This window comes from Astyanax mexicanus, chromosome 12 (genome assembly GCF_023375975.1).
Source record: "Astyanax mexicanus isolate ESR-SI-001 chromosome 12, AstMex3_surface, whole genome shotgun sequence".
NCBI lineage: Eukaryota > Metazoa > Chordata > Actinopteri > Characiformes > Acestrorhamphidae > Astyanax > Astyanax mexicanus.
In genome coordinates, this window is record NC_064419.1 from 4250819 (window position 1) to 4270367 (window position 19549).

Below are 19549 nucleotides of genomic sequence, written 5' to 3' on the forward strand. Positions count from 1 at the left end.
AATGTAAATAACAGAACTCCGCATGCTTCCTGTTTTCTTACATGCATATCGTAAATCTGATTTATCCTTTTGCCCTTTTCCCAGCGGCTCCGTGACCCCTGCTGACCCCGTGGTGACCCCGGGTGCCTCAGCGATGACGTCGCGAGTGTTGATGAGGCAGGAGCTGATGAGGCAGCAGGCCCAGGACCAGGAGAGAAGAGAAGCCCAGCAGCAAGCATCCAGCGCTCAGCTACGTTCCACCGATGCCTCGCCCGCCATAGCTGTGTCCTCCTCGCTGCCCTCGGCCCGGCCCACGCCCACACAGGTCCCCATGGAGGTGCTGAAGGTAGGAGTGGATGTTTAGGGTGTTTAACAGCCTCCACCACTGTTTGCTGCTGCTGGAAACCCTGCTGATGGGGGTTTGATGGTCTTTTGACTGCACTCAAGGATAATTTTAAACTTTTTGTTGACTTCTTATTTCCTAAAATCATTTTTTCTGTACTTAGTTGAGTAGTTTTTGCCATAATCTGGATTAGAACATTACTCAAATATTCACTATTCACTGTATACCTGTAACTCTACCTCTTCACTACTTTACTTTAACTGATGCTCTCAAACACTTTATTAAGAAGCCAAAAATTAAAGTAATTAACTCTTGATGAGTTCAGCACAGCTGTTAACTGAAAGCCTGAATTCCAGGTGACTCTACCTCATAAAGCTGACTGAGAAAATCCTGTTTACTAAATAGTTCCATAAGTGATTATTCATAGTTCGGATGACTTAAGTATTAATCAATTTAAAATAATAAAAAAACACTGAATAATTTTTTTTTTTCTGTAAATAACGGTAGATGCTAGATTTGAAAAATTCTTTAAAAAACCAAATATCTAATTACTTAGCTTAATATACATATAATTTCTGATTACTTTTTTACCTGGGCAGTTTTCTGATTTGTGATGTGTTTAATAGCGTCCATGCATTTTTGAATTTTTGTTTAATTATATTATTTTTAATAGCTTATTTTATTGTAATTTGTTATACGCTGCATGTGTCATGGAGAAAAAAATAAGAATGACATTTTTCAAAAATATTTATAAATTGTTTATCAGTATTGATGAGTATCAGCATGAGGCCAGCATCATTAGGCAGTGCTATTTCACAGGAAGGGAAAAATAAAACTGATCTAATCTGTTCTTTTAAAAGCACGCACTCTCACTGTGAGGAGGGTGTGTGATATGATATGAGCTGTGTGTTTCTTCCTTTAGGGTTGAGAGTGTTTAAGTAGCTTCAGTGTGATGGTCTATTTTCAGATGGGTGTCTTTTAGTGAAGTCTCAACTAAAAATAGCTCATTTTAAAGCAGAGTAGTTTTTTTAGAGAAGAGACACATGAATTATTGATCTGCTGTGGGAATTGTATATGTTTTTTTCCCTCTCTAGATTAAAGATTTGCTCATGTTTTGTTTTTTTCTTTATTCCTCAGGTTCAGACTCACCTGGAGAACCCGACTAAGTACCACATCCAGCAGGCCCAGAGGCAGCAGGTCAAACAGTACCTCTCCCACACCCTGGGCAACAAGGTAGCCAGTCAGACGCTGGCCACATCTCCTTCGCCACAGTCAGGCTCCGCCCCCGAACTGGCTCCCGCCGCCAGCAGCACTCCCAGCAGCCCCCTGGCCGTGCTCAGCCTGAGCTCCAACAAAGAGGAGGTAAGGGCCCATCCAAAACCAGCGTTAGGTTGTTTTAACATCATTAACATCAGAAAATTCCCCCTTGGGTTTGGTTTGTTTTCACACAGGGAAAAATAGTATATCATGGTATTTAAAGACATTTTCACAATACACAATATTTATCACCTTTTAATACTTGAGAATCAAAGAGCATCTCATGATACAATATTTTTACAACATGTTGCCCACAATAGTGATGATATCACAATACTGTGATTCTGTACTCAATATATACTCCCGAATCCAGAATTAAATACTCCTAAATAAGCAAATACCTGAAATTATGGATTTATTGGTGTCGGTTTGACAGAATTTAACTCTTTGTTATATTTTCTCTATTACATTTTTATAGTTAAACTCAGTATATTACAATATTCCCATTAAAAAAAGCATTAAATCTACCCTGAGATATTATAATACAGTAAAAAGTCTAGTCTCCATCTAATCTACCAGGTCTAAACCACACTACACTATAATTATTTATCTCTCAAAAATACAGGAAAGTACCAGCATTTAAGAAAATAAATCATAATCTTAATTATTATTAATTACATAGTTGTTATTGTGTGACAATTAATTTCATTAATTAAAAACAAAGATGCATATTTAAATAGAATAGTCAACCATTTATATGGGTATTTAGGGCTTTTTTAGTGATTTTGTGCTAAAAATGGGTATGTTTTGTTACCATTGTTTCAATAACAAATAAAGGTCTCATTCCATCGTGTTTTTTTTTTCATTCATTTTAAAATGTCTAGTTGTGTCTCTAGTATGAATGAATGCAATGTGAGCTGTTCTTTGTAAAAAAAAAAAAAAAAAGTGCTCTGGTATTTCTGTATAACCCTGCTTTAGTTCACTGAATTAGTGGACTAATTAGAAGGACAGGATTTCGGTTCTTGCTCATGAATTTTCATACATGCAAACATATTGCCTCTGATTGGCTAACAGCACTACGGCAGAGAACGCCTACCTGCCTTCCAAGCGATTGACTTGTTTTTCTGAGTATTTTTTCTTTTACTAGCTACTGCAGACAATGGTGGTTGAGGAAGAGTTTCATGTGCAGCATCATATACAATTCCTAGATAGACCTATTGTATTTCACAAAGCATGAGAAAATGTGGATTTTAGCCTTTAAAAATGAATTTAAGAAAACCTTAAACGACAACATTCTTATTAAAGATTTTGATTAACAGATTTAGCTGTTTCTTTGGCCTCTGCTTGGTTTATTGGACTAAAAGTTGAAGAATAAGTAAAAACACAGACACTTGTTTGCAGTCAGTTTGAGGATGTCTGTGGTTAGCAGAAATGGTTTGGCGCTTCAGTGGCGTTTCAGAGAACTTGGCTGTGCAGGTGCTGTGTGTACCTTGGCGAAAACCTGTAAATCAACAGTTTAATTTTAAAGCGGGGTCTGCCGGCTGTCTGCATGGTGTTAACACAACAGAGAAGAAGTTTTACCACTCTGGTGTGAGAAGACCTGTCATGATACCAGAGGATTCTGAATGATATATGACCTCTGAATGTATTGCGAAAAACGATATCATTGTAACTTATATACCTGCTATGGTTTATGGCATTAGTGTATAATTTTTTACTTTTTTTACGTTTTTACTCATTTGTCTGCCTTGGACAGTTTAGTTTAGTTTTTATTTGTTGACGAAAACGGAATATATTTATTTTCCAGTATAAATTTTTATTTAGTTCTCTTCGCAAAATATTTTTGTGATTTTTCTGGTGCAGCTTAATGTAGTTGATTGCATTTATTAAAAAGGGTTCCACAAACATTTAGTCTTTGACAGTTGTATATGCTAATCTAATTTATTCTAAAATGTCTACAGCATATGTGGGCTGGATATGCAAGAACAGGCCTAAACTCATAATTATTTCACAAGAAAGTTTTCATCAGAGCTGCTATGCAGTAAGCAGGGCGATGATCTCTGTTGGTAAAGGATGCTATTGATCTTCTTATTCATAAGCAGCAAAGGTTGTACACTGTATAATCTCTAATTATTCCGTTATTAAAGCCATGAACTGCTAAGCTATTTAGACGTGTGCTATTGTTCTAGTAATGAAGCGGCCTGTTTACCTCGGCTCTATATCTGGATCCTTTTTGAAGTGTGTCGAGTTCCCTCTGTAAATACAATAGCATGCTTTGTCGAGTCTCTGTGAAGTCGGCCAGGCCCTCTCGTGCGCCGAGTGTTCAGCCCCACATTGTGCTGGTAAATATCACACTACCTCCTCAATGGGCCCCATCCACACTTCACACACTGTGTGGGTTTGGCTGTTAAAGCTACACAGCATGTGTGAGTCTTCCTAATCGTCCTTAATAAGCTAAAGAGCCACAGCCAAGCTAGTCTGCTAGTACCATCCAGCCTGCCCTACTGGAGAGCACCATTATGAAGTACTCGCTGTCCAAGGTTTAATATGTTTACTCTAGTTGTTGTACATGCAGGGGGCTGTAATTGGGTTTAGCTGCTGCTGGTAATGAATGAGTTCGGCTGCCCGCATGTCTCATGCCTGGATGGCCAGTGTGTCACTGTGAAACTGCTACATGGTGTGTCTTTTTAAGACATCCTGCAGCCGTATGAGTCACTGTGGAAAACTGACACCTCAGCCGCATTTGTGTTTTAAAGATCTAGCAAGTTCTGCAGTTCCTCTTCTGCAAGTTCTATTAATTATCGATAATTATCTGTTTTTTTTGTTGTTAATTCTCTGCTTTTGTTTTTGCGTCGACGTGCAGATCGAGGACGTCATCGATGACATCATCAGCCTTGAATCCAGCCTGAACGATGGGTTTATGACGCTGATCGACTCTGGCCTGCAGCTTCCCAGCACGGTATGTATAATACAGGATCCTTAAACAGAACACTGAGCTGCAATATTTTCCATTTAAGAAAACACGTGTTCACATTACAAGACTCGTTAATCATTTCCAGGTTTTTTTTTTTTCTTAGATAGCATTTGGCTGTGAGGGACTGAATATGTAAATTCACCCATTGCATGGCAGTTTGTTAAGCGCATCCTGAAAATATGAATTTATTCATTTACACTTTATATTAATTACATGTGGCTCAGACCAGCTCGATTCAGAGTTCATACAGTCATGAAAATCCTGTAAAAGTCATGGAATTTTAAAATAGCAATTTCCAGGCCTGGAAAAGTTTTGGAAAACTAAAAATGTTCAGAAAGTTTTGGAAAAGTCATGGAAATTTGGTCTTTAAAGCCTACACAATGAAGCTTTTAGGATCTAACACACATTTTATTATTAAAGATTGTGTGTCAGATTCATGAATTTATTCATTTACACTTTATATCAATTACATGTGGCGCAGACCACTTCCTCAAGTGGTTTGAGTATCCGGATTCTTATCTGATTTTTTGATAATTTGAATAAGGTTGGCATTAGGGCTGCAACGATTAGTCTATATAATCGACAATGGCGATTATTTAAATTTGTCGACTACAAATTTCGTTGTCGATTAATCGTTTATTTGCAAGAGTCCTGCATTACACAAAGTGCTGGGGACAGAAGTGCAATGTGAGATATTAAAAATAAATGGCTCACTCAAACAGTTTAAATTAAACTCAATTAAAGTTTGTGTCTCCAAAAGTGACCAAACTCAACAGATTATATATTTACTTACTAAATATCAGTAATTTCTACATTTAAACAACATCCAGACATTTAAATGCCTTTTAAATCTCATGTTCAGATTTTTTTATTGTTTTTAGAGATGAAGAACATCACAAAAATAATCGTTGACTAATCGAAAAAATAATCATCAGATTAGCCGACAACCAAAATAATCATAAATTGCAACCCTCGTTGGCATCCTTTAGATATAATCCTGATACTCAAATTGAAGTGAATTGATCGGGTGTGAACAGAGTCTAGAACCACATATGAAAATTATTCAAATCTGAAAAGGTTGAGAGTTTGTAAGTGGCATGTCCAGATTCATGTCACATTAACACTCAAATCCAATTTGATTCACTTCTGCCCGGTAATGTTAATGTAGCATCACACTGTGATCATAGAACAGTTCAAATATGTGACAGAGGTGTGTTATCTGTGGGGCAGTGTGAAAAGCCAAAAACACACTAAATCTGATTTTTTTTAGGGTTAGTTGTCCACTTTTTTATGTGTGTATTATAATCCATATCCAGTACACAGCAGTGTGACTGAAGTCATGGAATTTGAAAATAGCAATTTCCAGGCCTGGATAAGTTTTGTAAAACCAAAAATGCCCAGAAAGTTTTGGAAAAGTCATGGAAATTTGGTCTACAAATCTATGTGCTTAAGTTTATCGATGGAGAAAATCTATTTTAAGCTCACAAATACATCAGCTCAGAGTAATTAATTCAGTAATTTAGCCCTAACTACACAATGGAGCTCTCAGTATCTGACGCACATTTTATTATTAAAGATAGTGTGTCAGAATCATTTTATCTGATTCATTTTAGAGTTACTATAATCAATTTTAATTGTAGTTTTAGTTGATTTTTGGTTTTATTGTCCATGTCTGCACTGATGTTTTAAAAATCGTACGGCCATGAAAATTTGCCTTGAAAATAATGGAAAAGTCATGGAAAAATCATGGAAATCTATTGGTTAAAACGTGTATGAACCCTGTAGATTGGATTATTATGCCATACGAGATATTCCTTGAGGAGAAGGGGAAAGGGACAACAGCAGTGAGTGTTTTAGTGGACTCTTGTCTTAGTTTGAACTAAATCCAAGAGAATCATCTGGAGATATATTGAGAACTGCATACTCTAACGAGTATTGTGATTGTGGGCATCGCATCTTGATAGTATCGTACCGTGAAATGCCCTGTGATTCTCACCACTAACTGCAACCACTTTGTTTTTAAAGAGAAACCTCTAAAGAAATGTGACGCAAACCAAAGAAAGTAGAAAAAGAATATACCTGTTTAACAGCAAACAGAATTTCTTCATAGCTCCTCCTGTAAAACTGGAAAAGATGAAACTGAAACTTCATGTGAAGCATTGTTTATTTGTTTGTACATGTCAGTTTTAGAATGTGAATAGGTTGGATAAATGTGGGACATAGGTCACATCAAAAAGAGAGTGTGAACAGCTTAAAGAAACTGGATTTGTACCTTTGTAGCCTTGTAGTTGTTCTTATCAGTGGTTTCTCAAGCTGAGCAAGCAAAGGCGAAAGAAGGAGAGTTTTGTAGATGAATGCAGCTGATTCGTTTCACAGTTTGCCTTTTTGATAAAGCAGGTAGACAGGAAGATTTTTTTTTAAATGAAAGGTTTTATATGAACACTAGCTGCTGCGTTTTGACCAGTTTCAGCCGGGATTCTGGCTTCAGCTTCTCGTTTGTGGAAGCGTTCTCATATCCTGCAGCACGGTTTCATTTGAACTGTAATTCAGGCGGCACCGGTTTTAATTCCTGGTGTAGTTACTCGAGCAGGGCTGTGGGTTTAGGTTTCATGCTCCAGCTTGTCTCCAGTGAGCTGTTTGTTTTTTGGACTGGTGTAACTGAATTTGAGCAGGAGCTACTGGAATCCAGAGCTGTTCTAGAAACTAACATACACTTCTGACACATGGCTACCAATGGGCGGTGCTGGGTGGGGAACGCACGCTGGGTTACAGGGGGAGGAGGGTAGACACACACACACACACACTTATACACACACACAGAGACACACACACACACACAAACAGGCAAAGACCAATGAGCAGAAGTGTGTGTGTGTGTGTTAAAGCTGATAGCTAACAGTAAAGGCTTTTTCCCTCTGAAAGATATTTCCCCATTCGTGACGTTCTTTTCTTTTCTTTTTTTTTCTAACCGTAAGAGAAAGAGGAAGGAGTGTGTGCTGTTGGTTGGTAGGAGAAGATGAGGATTCTAGTGTTAGTGCCGGAGAATGAAAAGAAAAGAAGTAAAACTGAGGTAAAATATGCACATTTTAAACCTTTTTTTTCTCGTCTGACTTTTAGAGTGAGTTTTATAATAGTGAGCTGATTAATCACTGGGCTGAAGCTTTTTATTTAAACCTGTACAGGTTGGGTAACTAGTTGACTGCAGTTATTGGCTGTATTGGCTGTTGTGAATTACAGCAAACAGTAGTGAACTGTCAGTTGTGCTGTTTGAATGGATCTTTGAATGGAAGTTGAGTCTGGACTGAGTTTTAGTGCTGTTGTAGATAAGGTGCTTTATGTTAAAGTGAGCACATGGGTTTGAGTTTATAGAGTAAAAAGCGCTGCAAACAAAGAGGAAGCTCTTAAGGAAGTTAAAAAATACCATTAAATCCTATTTGGGCTGTTTTTTGGATCTCAGTGTTCCTGCTGAATCTAAAAGTTCAGAAGTTTAGAATTTTTTTAAATATTTAGCTTGAAATATTTGTGCTATCATTGAGACTGAATGGATGTTGCATGTAGCATAAATGATAGCATTATTATTATAGCTGTCACACACTACTTTATATTTGTATTTATATGTTAGATGTCGTGCATTTTTGTATGTGATATGTAATATGTATGTGAATATGAATATGAATGTGAATCTTTCTTTTTTAACACTGTATTTAATTTCATAGTGAATGGACCAATAGAAATGCTGCAAAATGGCTTAGAATAAAATCTGTTAGCATTTAATTCCATTTAAAAAGGTCAATTCCATGTAAATCCAGCCTTTTTAGACTTACATGGTGTTTAAATGATGAATAACAGTAACGAAAGTGGCTAGTTATAGTAGTTGCAAAACAATACTGGATTAGTATTGTTTTTAGTGAACTACTAATACACATCTAAATTATTACAAGTTCCTAACATTTTGTATTTTATTTTAGTTTTAGTTTAGTTTTTTGATTGTTTACCAGGTAAAATGGTACTTCAGTTGCTGGCAAATGTCTGAAGTAGGGGTGGGCGATATGGCTCTAAAATAATATCACGATATTTCAGGGTATTTTTGCAATAACGATATACTTGGCAATAAAAGAAAACAAAAAAAATAATTCATTAATTTCAGGAATATAGTATAATAGTATAACAGTATAATCATAATGTGGCAAAATAAATAATATAGCATAAAATAATATAATGCAGCAAAAAATACTGCAGAATATTTTCATGCATATAAACTGCAAACTAAAACAAATACACAATAAATACACTTAAAGCTTCACAGTAAATAATAGACGACTTTTAAGACAAACCATCCCTATTATCACGATATGGATTTTTAATATCATGATATTTCTCTGTCACGATATATTGTATATGATATAATATTGCCCACCGCTAATCTGAAGCACTATTTAAAAACGAATTCTGTTTATCACAGAAAGGATTTCACTGTGGTATGAGTGGAAGAAGACTCGTAAAAACAGTGTAACCCTAAAAAAGAGGTTCTTAATGGTTTCCTGCAACATAAAAAGCCTTCTTGGAGCGTAAATGGTTCTTTTTCTAAGTTAATAATATCTATTAGAAACAAAATAGTGCAGTTTCACAATCAAATAAGCTTTAGTCTATACTATAAACATGAACATGGTGCACAAGTGCTGGTACGAACATTATAATGATATGCAGAGGAGAAAATACAGCACTGTGCAGTTTGAATGGCGCAGGATGTGAGTAATCCAGGGATGGGGTGGCAAAGTGCCAATTAGTGCTGACACAGATTTCTCAGAGAGCAGGCTGGTTCTGGTAAAGCTGATCAAAAAAACTGTTGCATCATGTTTTAAATCTGCAGACAGAGCAGACTATTGCATTAATGTTGAAATACAGCTCAGAAAAAGAAGACAACTACTTAAAAAATGATGAGTTTCTTTGATTTTACCAAATTAAAACCCTGTAGAATATAATCAAGAGGAAGATGGATGATTACAAACCATCAAACCAAGCTGAACTGCTTGAGTTATCCAAAAGCAGTGTGTAAGACTGGTGGAGGAGAACATGATACCAAGATGCATTAAAAATGTGATTAAAAACTAGGTTTATTCCACCAAATATTGATCTCTGAACTCTTAAAACTTTAATAAATATGAACTTGTTTTCTTTGCGTTATTTGAGGTCTGAAAGCTATGCTTCTATTTTTTTTTTGCAAATAAATGCTCTAAATTACAATATTTTTATATGGAATTTGGAAGAAATGTTTATCGTTATGTTTTAACTTAAACATAAACCTATAAATAGCAAAATCATAGAAACCGATTTAGAAACTGAAGTTGTCTCTTCATTTTTCCACAGCTCAATGTGTTCTATAGCATTGTGATTTGCATTGTTTGCATTTTTTTTTGCAGCTGCCGGTCTCAGGAAACATCCTGGATGTGTACAGCAGTGCCGGGATGGCCACACCCACCATCACCGTCAGCAACTCCTGTCCTGCAGACCTGCACAATGTCAAGAGAGAGCTGTCAGGTGCTTCAGCAGATTGTACAGTGATTTTTCTGTATTTTTTTTTATTCCTCTCCATCCAGCTCTTTGTTTCCCTCTTCCCTATTTTTGCGCCACCCCGCCCTCAACCAAGTTTGATTGAGTCAGTCCAAATATGCCTGTCTTGTGTAGATACTTCCTACTTTAACTACTTCCCTTTCACACTGCCCTGATTTTCTGGCTTTAGCACATTCTGGAATATGTTGTTCTCGGGCTGGGATGATAAAAATCTAAAATATGTGTCTGTGCTGCTGCATGTGTCTTTGTTATCGCATTGACGGGAAAAGAACGTCTTGCGTGGCTCAAAATGCGCAAAAGGCATGTACTAATCTCTGCTCTGACTTTGACGGATTGCTATTTCAATGGCACAGCTACCTGCATCTAATTCTTCCTCTTTATGCAGGGTTATACATAGGTTGAGTAAAATTTAATGCCAAGATAGCAGTGAACGTCTGACCGTTGATGTCTGCTTAGGTTGTATTCAGTGGGTGGCGCACCTGTGTTTTCCATTGCCAAGATAGCAATACATCAGAAATAGATCTGAACATAGCTCACTTCCAGACTAGATATATTTAGCGTAAATTTATTCACAAGCTCTGTTGCTATTTGAACAAGTAGACTGTTGGTAAAAAGCAGTGTTTAAGATAGGGCTCATTGGGATATTTTTATTTTAAAACATTTTTTATTAGCCAGATTTAGTACATGCATTAATCTAAGTCATAAAGTTTCACCACTTTTTTATAACATGCAAAAATGGCTTTAAAATAAAAAAAATACCACAGGGTTTCCTATCTGGACAGTTTTCACCTGTGTTTAGTCTGTAGCTCCGCCCCCTCGTTATCTTTGCCAGGTGTTCCCAGTTTCCTTTCCCGCCTTGTGTCTGTATTTATTATTACTTGCATTTGTGTCCACTCTCCCCGTCCTTTCCTCCCTGCTAAATCGATCCTGAAAGAAGCATTAATAACTATGTTAATAAAATATTTGAGAACATTATTGTCTTTTTAGCATTCTGTTCAATTTTGCATTAAACACTATTGTGCTGTTTTCAGATGCTGAGGCCAAAGCTCTCATTAAGGAACGGCAGAAAAAGGACAACCACAACCTCAGTGAGTTTCACTTACACGGGCTGAATTTTTTTTGAGTTTGGTTTCTTAATGAAGTTTGACTTTCATTTCCATATTCTTCTGAAGCATTTAGAACATTACATGTTCATGTTGTCCTGGGCTGACTGTGAAAAGTATTTGCATCGCCACTTTTTTGAGTGTTCTGTCATGTTAAAAATATTGAAATGGCTCAAAAGAAAGAAATCATTATCCTGTTGAGATGCTGTGGGGTGATTTGTGTGCAAGAAAATCATATCTATCATATTGAGATGATATAGCTGAAAGAATCCTGCATGGAGGAGTAGGAAACATGCATTGCGTGCATAGAATGGCTTTTCTTTTTCTCCATTATTTTTGCTAATGATGTTTAAGAGACATTTATTAAGTTGTATTTTCCTCAATTTAGTAATATTATCTTCATCTTTCAGTATTATTTAAGTAAATGTCAAACATTAAAAAGACGAATGTTATCTTAGGGTGTAGAATTAATGTAGTCACTAGACCTCAGAAAGGGAAGTGTCTGCTTTCAGGACGGTTAGAAGTTAAGTGTGTGTGTTTGTAGGTGTTTGTGTTAATGGGGCTGCAGGTATACAGTTACTAAGTTTGTTTATTCCTCCACAGTCGAAAGGCGGAGAAGATTCAACATCAACGACCGTATTAAAGAACTGGGAGCGCTAGTCCCCAAGTCAAGCGACCCGTCAGTATTCTTTATTTTTTAATTCTCATAGTCCTTATGATACAATAATAATTGGTTAAAGTTGTTTAATCCTTTACCCTTGGACATGAGTAGGTGGGTGTAATCATACTGTTCTTTCCTCCTGTTTTTTGGTGGGAAAGCAGTGAGATGCGCTGGAACAAGGGCACCATCCTGAAGGCGTCGGTGGACTACATCCGTAAACTGCAGAAGGAGCAGCACAGGGCTAAAGAGATGGAGCTGAGGCAGAAGAAGCTCGAGCACGCCAACCGCACACTCCTGCTTCGCATACAGGTCTGCTCATATCTCCACTTCAGCGTGATTCAAGCCAGAGCTAGGGAATTGCACTCCTATTTTAATCATGAATTTACTTAAGTAATGCAATTCCAGGCATAAATGTACCTTAGCACTGCTATTCTAGTCATAAATGTACCTCAGCACTGCTATTCTAGTCATGAATTTACTTAAACAGTGCAATTTTAGTCATAAATAAACCTCAGCACTGCTATCCTAGTCATAAATGTACCTCAACACTACTATTCAAGTCATGAATTTACTTAAGCAGTGCAGTTCTAGTCATAAATAAGTCGCTGTCCTATGAAAAACACTTATCTCCAAAACATATTTCAGGTAATTTTAAAGACTTTCTATTGGTCTGTTCATCAAGAAATTGTGGCACAATGTAAGGGACAGTTTGTCTATTCAAATTATGAAGTAAACTAAAAATCGACAAAAATGTAAATAAGTGTTTTTCATAGGACAGCGATGATATACCTCAGCACTGCTATTCTAATCATGAATTTACTTAAGCAGTGCAGTTCTAGTCATACATGTACCTCAGCACTGCTATTCTAGTCATGATTTTACTTAAGCAGTGCAGTTCTAGTCATAAATGTACCTCAGCACTGCTACTTACTTTGCATGAAAGTGAAGCACAAAAAAGGAAGCCAGTCTTTTGGTAAACAGACAGATGCTAAAGCTAAGTTAACTCAGATGACATTGCTACCTTAGCACTGTACAGCATGTATACTGTAGCTTGTAAACTGATAGCAAAAATGTCAAGTGATGCTTAATGCTTAATTTAATAGAAATTTTGCTAGTAGAGTGTAAAAATGAACTTTAACTGGTCGTTTGTTCAGAGTGGGAGGGATTGTGGGCCAAAAATATTTACAAATATTTTCGGTTGCCAAATATTTGATTCATATAATGATAAAATCCATGTTGCTTAATTTTCATAACTGAGTACAAATACTGTCTAGGTGCTTTTCCACTAAGCAGTGTGAAGCAACACGGCACAGTACACCTTTAAACCATATAATTTGGAAACCTAAGTACCTGTGCTTGCAGTGTGAAGGTGTGGGTGGAGCTACAAACAGTACTGTCAGCACAGTTATTGAAACACAGTCATCAGGAGCACCGTCAGGCACCGGGTGCGTGTTTACTGTAAATACGAGCATTTAATACGAGTTTAACTCGATGTACAGTATTTTCCAGTTCATTTCCAACATCCCCTAAAATAAAACTCTCAGCAGAGAAAGAGGAAGAGTTTCATTCTGGATTTTTTATCAGTAGAGCAAAACGTCACAGCAGAGAGAGTTCCTGATTTGGCAGCGCTGACTATAAAACTATTTTTTTCCTCATTTTGGTTTGTTCTCAACAGAAATACTACTGTTTTACTGTTTCTGCTCCAGCTTCTGCAACACATTTTTAGCTAGTTTGTTGTGTCAATAGCCTTGGGTACATCTTTTACAGCAGTTTTAGCACTTTATATCTTTTTCAACTTCATAACTGCAGTACACTCAGTACTGTAAGTATCAACAGCTTCGTAGACCCTAAAATAGAACCCTGTGGGACTCCACAGAATATGCTAAACGGTCACCAAATCATTTATAGTAGTCTCTGCACTGTGATTAATCACAAAAAAAGTAAACCTAGGCGGTCAAAATGTTGACAGCTCATGATATATCTACTTCATTTCTGTGTCCCCACAGAGCTTTACGTCTTTTTAGAACTTGTAGTTGCCCGGATGATTTAATTTTTATTTATTTATTTATTTTCCCATTTTCTCCCCAATTTACACAGGCAATTACCCAATCCACTCACTAGGACTCCCCCTATCACTAGTAATGCCCCAACACACCAGGAGGGTGAAGACTAACACATGCCTCCTCTGATAAATGTGAAGCCAGCCACCACTTCTTTTCGAGCTGCTGCTGATGCAGCATTGCCGAGCAGCCGGTTCTGATACATCAGCTCACAGACGCCCTGTACTGCAGACATCACCCTTTAGTGATGTGGGGAGAGAGCGCCATCTACCCACCCGGAGGGAGTGAGGCCGATTGTGCTCCCTCTGAGCGCCAGCAGCTTGACGGCAAAGCTGCATGAGAGGGGGTTCGAACCTGTGACCTACCGCTCATAGTGGCAGCGCTTCAGACCGCTGAACCACTCAGCGCCACTGAACATTTTCTTATATTAAAAATCAATGGAATACAATAATTGCGATAACCAAAAAAAAAAAAACACTGAAGCCGTGCACCTAAATAAGAATAATGAGCTTTAAACTCATTGGTGCTCAGCTACAGCTACAGCTACACTGTACAATACAATACAATGTTCAACACTCTCTGCAACTCTTGCTTGTTGCATAATAAGGAAAACAGGCAGCTGAGAAGAATGGGAGAGTTTATTATTGTATAGTATTGTATTGTAAGATAAGCAGAGGAAATCTTAGTTCTTCTTTGTCTGCCTCTGTGACTAGAAGTTACAATATTACGCAACAAGGTTTCACCATCCCACTCCAGACATGTTCAGTGGCTTTGTTTTGCAACCTGTTCACACTTTAAAGTCTTTACTGACTTTTACTGATTTCCAAAATGTGGAAAAGTTCAAGGGTTATGAGCACTTTTGCAAATTATAGCTTGTAAATATAAGCAATTGTTGATTCAATTGTATTTTAAGTGTATTTTAAGTATACTTCACATGGAAAAGTGCATACTTTCAACATAAAAATAATACATATTTAAAGAGTATTTAAGATACTCTATTAGAACAACATAACAAATTAAGTATATTTCAAATGTGATTAAGCTATATTTAACAACATAAAAGCATTAGGTTGTGCTTTTAAGTGCTTTTTTAACATATTTAATACAATAATAAAATCAAATTTTCATTTTGTTGCAGTGTTGTATTCTTGAAATATTTATTTTAATTCAGTGTTTTGTCATATCGTCAAGTGTATCGTTATCACAAAAGTACATAAAATATAAAACATAAAATATATATATATATATATTAATAAAAAAATAAATTTTCATTTTGTTGCAGTAGTGTATTCTTGAAATATTTTTTTTAATTCAGTGTTTTTTTTTCATATTGCCAAGTGTATCGTTATCACAAAAATACATAAAATATAAAACATGAAATATATATATTAATTAAAAATGTAATTTTCATTTTGTTGCAGTAGTCAGTTCTTGATTTTTTTTTATTTAGTGTTTTTTCATATTGCCAAGTGTATCGTTATCACAAAAATACATAAAATATAAAACATAAAATATAAAAAACATAATTATAATATAATTCAGTGTTAATTCATATTGCCAAGTGTATCGTTATCATAAAAATACCATGAAATATCGTAAGCACAGAGTCATATTTGAATATTAATGTGATTATGTTTTTTTCTGGTTTGTCAGGAGTTGGAGATGCAGGCTCGTGTGCACGGCATCGCCTCCACCCAGGGTTCAGACTCCACCCTCCTCCAGCAGCAGCAGCAGCAGCAGCAGCATCAGACCACCATTCTGGATTCCAGCAACGAACCCCACAGTAAAACCCTCCTGACGCTGTGCGGCCCGGGGCTCAACCAAACCACCATCTCCACTCTACTCTCCCCTCCCCCCTCCGCCTCTCCAGTGGGCGGAGCCATGACCGTCCCCCTGGACCTCGGAACTCTCAGCTTCGGCGAGCTGGACGACCCCACCTCCTCCATGTTTACATCCACCCTAATGGGGGAGATGGACCTGGGGGATATTTTGATGGACGATGCGGGCGCACTGTCTCCAGTGGGGGGCGGCGACCCCCTGCTTTCCTCGGTCTCCCCCGGAGCCTCCAAGACCAGCAGCCGCAGAAGCAGTTTCAGCATGGATGAGGATTTGTGACGGACGTGATTTGAACGTGATTTGAACATGATTTGAACGTGATTTTAGGCGGTCGGCGGTCTGAAGTTGAGTTTTGATCTGCGAGACTTTTATTATGAAAGCACAGAGCCGCGTCTCTGTCTTTGCTCGTGCTCCTGCCTCGTAAAGTGGCCAGTAGAGGCCAGTGTTTCACAAGGTCAATTGTTTTTAATCATAGTACTGTAAAAGACCCACACGCAGTGTGGCTATGATTCACTGCTGAGATGCTTCAACACTCCCTTACGTTTACCTCAACCAGTGTGAGGTACTGGGGATTAGAAGAGTGTGCAGAAGCCGAGTGGCAAACTGATGCAGGTAGATTAGGATTTGTCTCTTTTGTTGTACTGATATAGAGAAGCTATAAACTGCAAAATGAAATAACTTGGGAAGTGAAATCATCTGTAATCCAGTCAAAATATTTCCAGTCAGTATTTTGAGATTACTTGTTTTAGAGCTTATTTTTATACCATTTAAAGACACTTTTTAAATAATTATATGTTGTTTTCTGGTTTTAAGCATTGTATCCAAAAGAAAAAAAGCTAAACTATGTTGTCTTAAACTATGTGAAATTTGTCTAAAAGTTAAAAGTCCACATTAAATATATCAAATAGTCATGTAATAATATGCAAAAAAAAGCCCAGCAGGAACTGGATCTCACGTACATGTCAGAAAGAGATTATTTGTATTTTTTTTGTTTAAATGTTAGTAAAATTTAAATTGTGGTTGGAAATAACCAACAAGTCAAATATCCAGCGAAAAAAACAACAACAATGGGTTAACATCAAGCTCCAAGGTTAAACAGATTTAACAGCATGAGTCAAGAACAACAGCTTACATACAATGTGTGTAACAATGTTAAAGAAATTCACTCTGTGAGGATGCTAAAATTGAACTAATAGAATTCACCTGGTGTCACGACGAGCTGGGATAAGAAAACGTTCAGATTTCAGATGGTTTCACTTGTTGTTTGTGTTGTGTTGTTCTGAGCTCACTGATCCTGAATTCTCCATCAAACACATACTAAACTATTACACTATTATATACAAGCTGACAGATTGATGGATTGACATCAATCCTAATAAGAACTGACTTTATAAAGCAGACAAAAACAGGTCTGGCTATATAGGGGTGTGCTGAGATCTACTGACTTTAACAAGGATTCAGTCATAGGTTGCCAGGCCTGTATGGAACTCTCAGAGGGGTTGAATACAGTTAAATACAGAACTCTCACTGGGGGATTGTGACAATACACTTAAGATCTGAAGAGACTCATATAAGATCATACAGGAGAGATACAAGAGTTGTTGGGTTTATGGTAAAACTGGCTGCACTGCTATCCTACTGTTATGTATTTTTCTGCATATGATTAATACATAACATACATGCATACATACATTGATTGACATCTATTACAAGATGAGTACTTACGAAAAAAATGAATTTCGTTAGTTTCAGACAAATAACATTTTCAATCATATATTTTAACTAATATATGAAAAATATATATATATTGTTAAAGTCTCGTGAACCCGACAGCATGACTTGTCTCGTCTTGTGAGATGAGTGTCTCGTCACACCCCTATTTCTGACAGATCAGTGTTTTTTAGGGCCGATATTAATCATCACCAATCATTTTCTGCTTGATCAGCTGATCACCAACATCAACCAAGGGCTGAATGCAATGTTACCCTTTCCAGGCAAACCTGGTTATGATTGTGCATCATCGTGCAATGCTTCTGCACTGTCATTTAAGACTCTGTTAAACTCCTCCCACCAGGTGTGAGAGCTCTGAGTGAATTCTGGGAGAGATCTGTACTGTGGAGGTAGCTCAGCTGTGTTTTATGTTGGGTCAGTGAGGCAGTGAGGCTCGAACAGGGTGTGCTTCTACCTTTAGATCATTGCTCAGTATATATCATGTAGCTCATAATTTTTAAAGGGATAGTAGCGATCTGCTCTTCTGTTGCTGTATGAATTCAGCCATCATTTACGGTGTGTGTGAGTGTATGTATGTATGTGTGTATATTTCGACATTTTGTATGAATAGAAAGGCTGTATGTTTGTGTAAATGTGTGTTTGGGTGTTTTTTTTCTGTGTATCATGGTTACATAAGGAGACAATGAGCCTTTAAGGATGGTCTTTTAAAAGTCCCTGTGGGAAAATGAACTGATTGAAGCATCCTGTTCAGATTTGTGTTGACTTCCTGCTGGGTTTGTTCTTTGACCCCCTTCTGCAGAACTAATGACGACGATACTGGAGTGTGTTAAAAGCTGGGTTTCTGTCCAGGTTTTAAAGGCTCTGAAAGACGTGTGTGTGTGTATGTGTGTGTGTAAAGCCCTATCCGGACGGGATTAGTTTCTCAGGGGGAAGTCTGTGAAAAATATTTTACACTTCTACTCAGTGATAAAACTCCTGCATCCGGACTGCAATTGAAAAAACAGGAGGATCAGTGGGTTTTTAGTCTTTCTTGGTCACATGAAATCGCGTTCAGTAGCTCCTCCATTTCCACTCACTGTAACTATGTAATTAAGTTGCACGGCAGTGGACAAATAGCTATTTTATTGAACGTGAGGAAACGAAACTCATAGATGTGCGTCCGGACGGGACTAAAATTACTGGAGGACCACGGAGTTCAGCAAAAAACAGTAGATAATTCAGCCTGTATTTTTTTTTTAGAGGACGTCTGAGAAAAAAACATACATGGTCGTTCTGGACAGGAATAAAATCACAGAGGATTAAACCCAGAACCCCCTAAAATAAACGAATACCGTCCTGATAGGGCTATGTGTGTCTGTGTCTGTGTGAAGTGGATGCAAGATGAATGAGCTGTGTGTGTGAGAGTATGAGTGTGTGTGTGTGTGTTGTCCACTGTCTGACGGCTCCCAGAGGTTTTTTTTTTTGCCACGTCTGTCTGTTTTTATTTGACGTTTTATTTACTGATACTGATGTCCCCGGGCTAAATGCCTCTCCATATGCAAACAACCGCAAGACAAGACAGCATGTTTATTTCGCTGGTGTTTTGGCTGGGTGATGCACTGATTCAGGAGTTCTGGGGACAATGCTGATGTCTGATCTGATCTTTTCTGTGTGCATACTATCTGTTCATACTGATACATGAGATATAAAATACAGAGAATTATATTATTATGCATTTGTAGAGGATTACAGTGTAACTGTAAATACAGACACAAATAAATAATAAAGTACAGACATTTTAGTGCACATCAGCTAATATGTTTTAAATATCACTCGAATCTGAACATCGCAAGTTTGGGTTTTATACAGTTTAATTGTTCAGACTAATAAAATTCAACCTCTATTGTCTTTTAATTTAGATTTAAATCATATGGGGCCACTATTTCAATATTGTTTATTGGTCTGGATGTACCCATTGTTGTTTTATGGGGGCTGAGCTGTACAGGATGTGCTGTATTTAGAGATAGTGTTCCTAATTTATTGCACTGCTTAGAA

The 19549-nt window shown here is 37.3% G+C and overlaps 1 protein-coding gene across 6 annotated transcripts in view; it reads left to right on the forward strand.

The window, feature by feature from the left end:
* Positions 1 to 19300, forward strand: part of tfe3a (transcription factor binding to IGHM enhancer 3a) — a 35533-nt gene extending 16233 nt beyond the window's left edge. For 3 of the 6 annotated variants that reach the window (XM_015604929.3, XM_022670894.2, XM_015604930.3), the window contains 8 exons: positions 85 to 325; positions 1460 to 1684; positions 4443 to 4538; positions 9974 to 10106; positions 11156 to 11212; positions 11831 to 11906; positions 12047 to 12197; positions 15602 to 19300. In XM_015604929.3, coding sequence (XP_015460415.3) covers positions 85 to 325; positions 1460 to 1684; positions 4443 to 4538; positions 9974 to 10106; positions 11156 to 11212; positions 11831 to 11906; positions 12047 to 12197; positions 15602 to 16063 — 1441 coding nt within the window. In that variant the 3' untranslated portion in view covers positions 16064 to 19300. The remainder of the gene's footprint in view (positions 1 to 84; positions 326 to 1459; positions 1685 to 4442; positions 4539 to 9973; positions 10107 to 11155; positions 11213 to 11830; positions 11907 to 12046; positions 12198 to 15601) is intronic. The other 3 variants (XM_007245829.4, XM_007245831.4, XM_007245830.4) reach the window with 3 other exon arrangements.
* Positions 19301 to 19549: the final 249 nt, after the last annotated feature.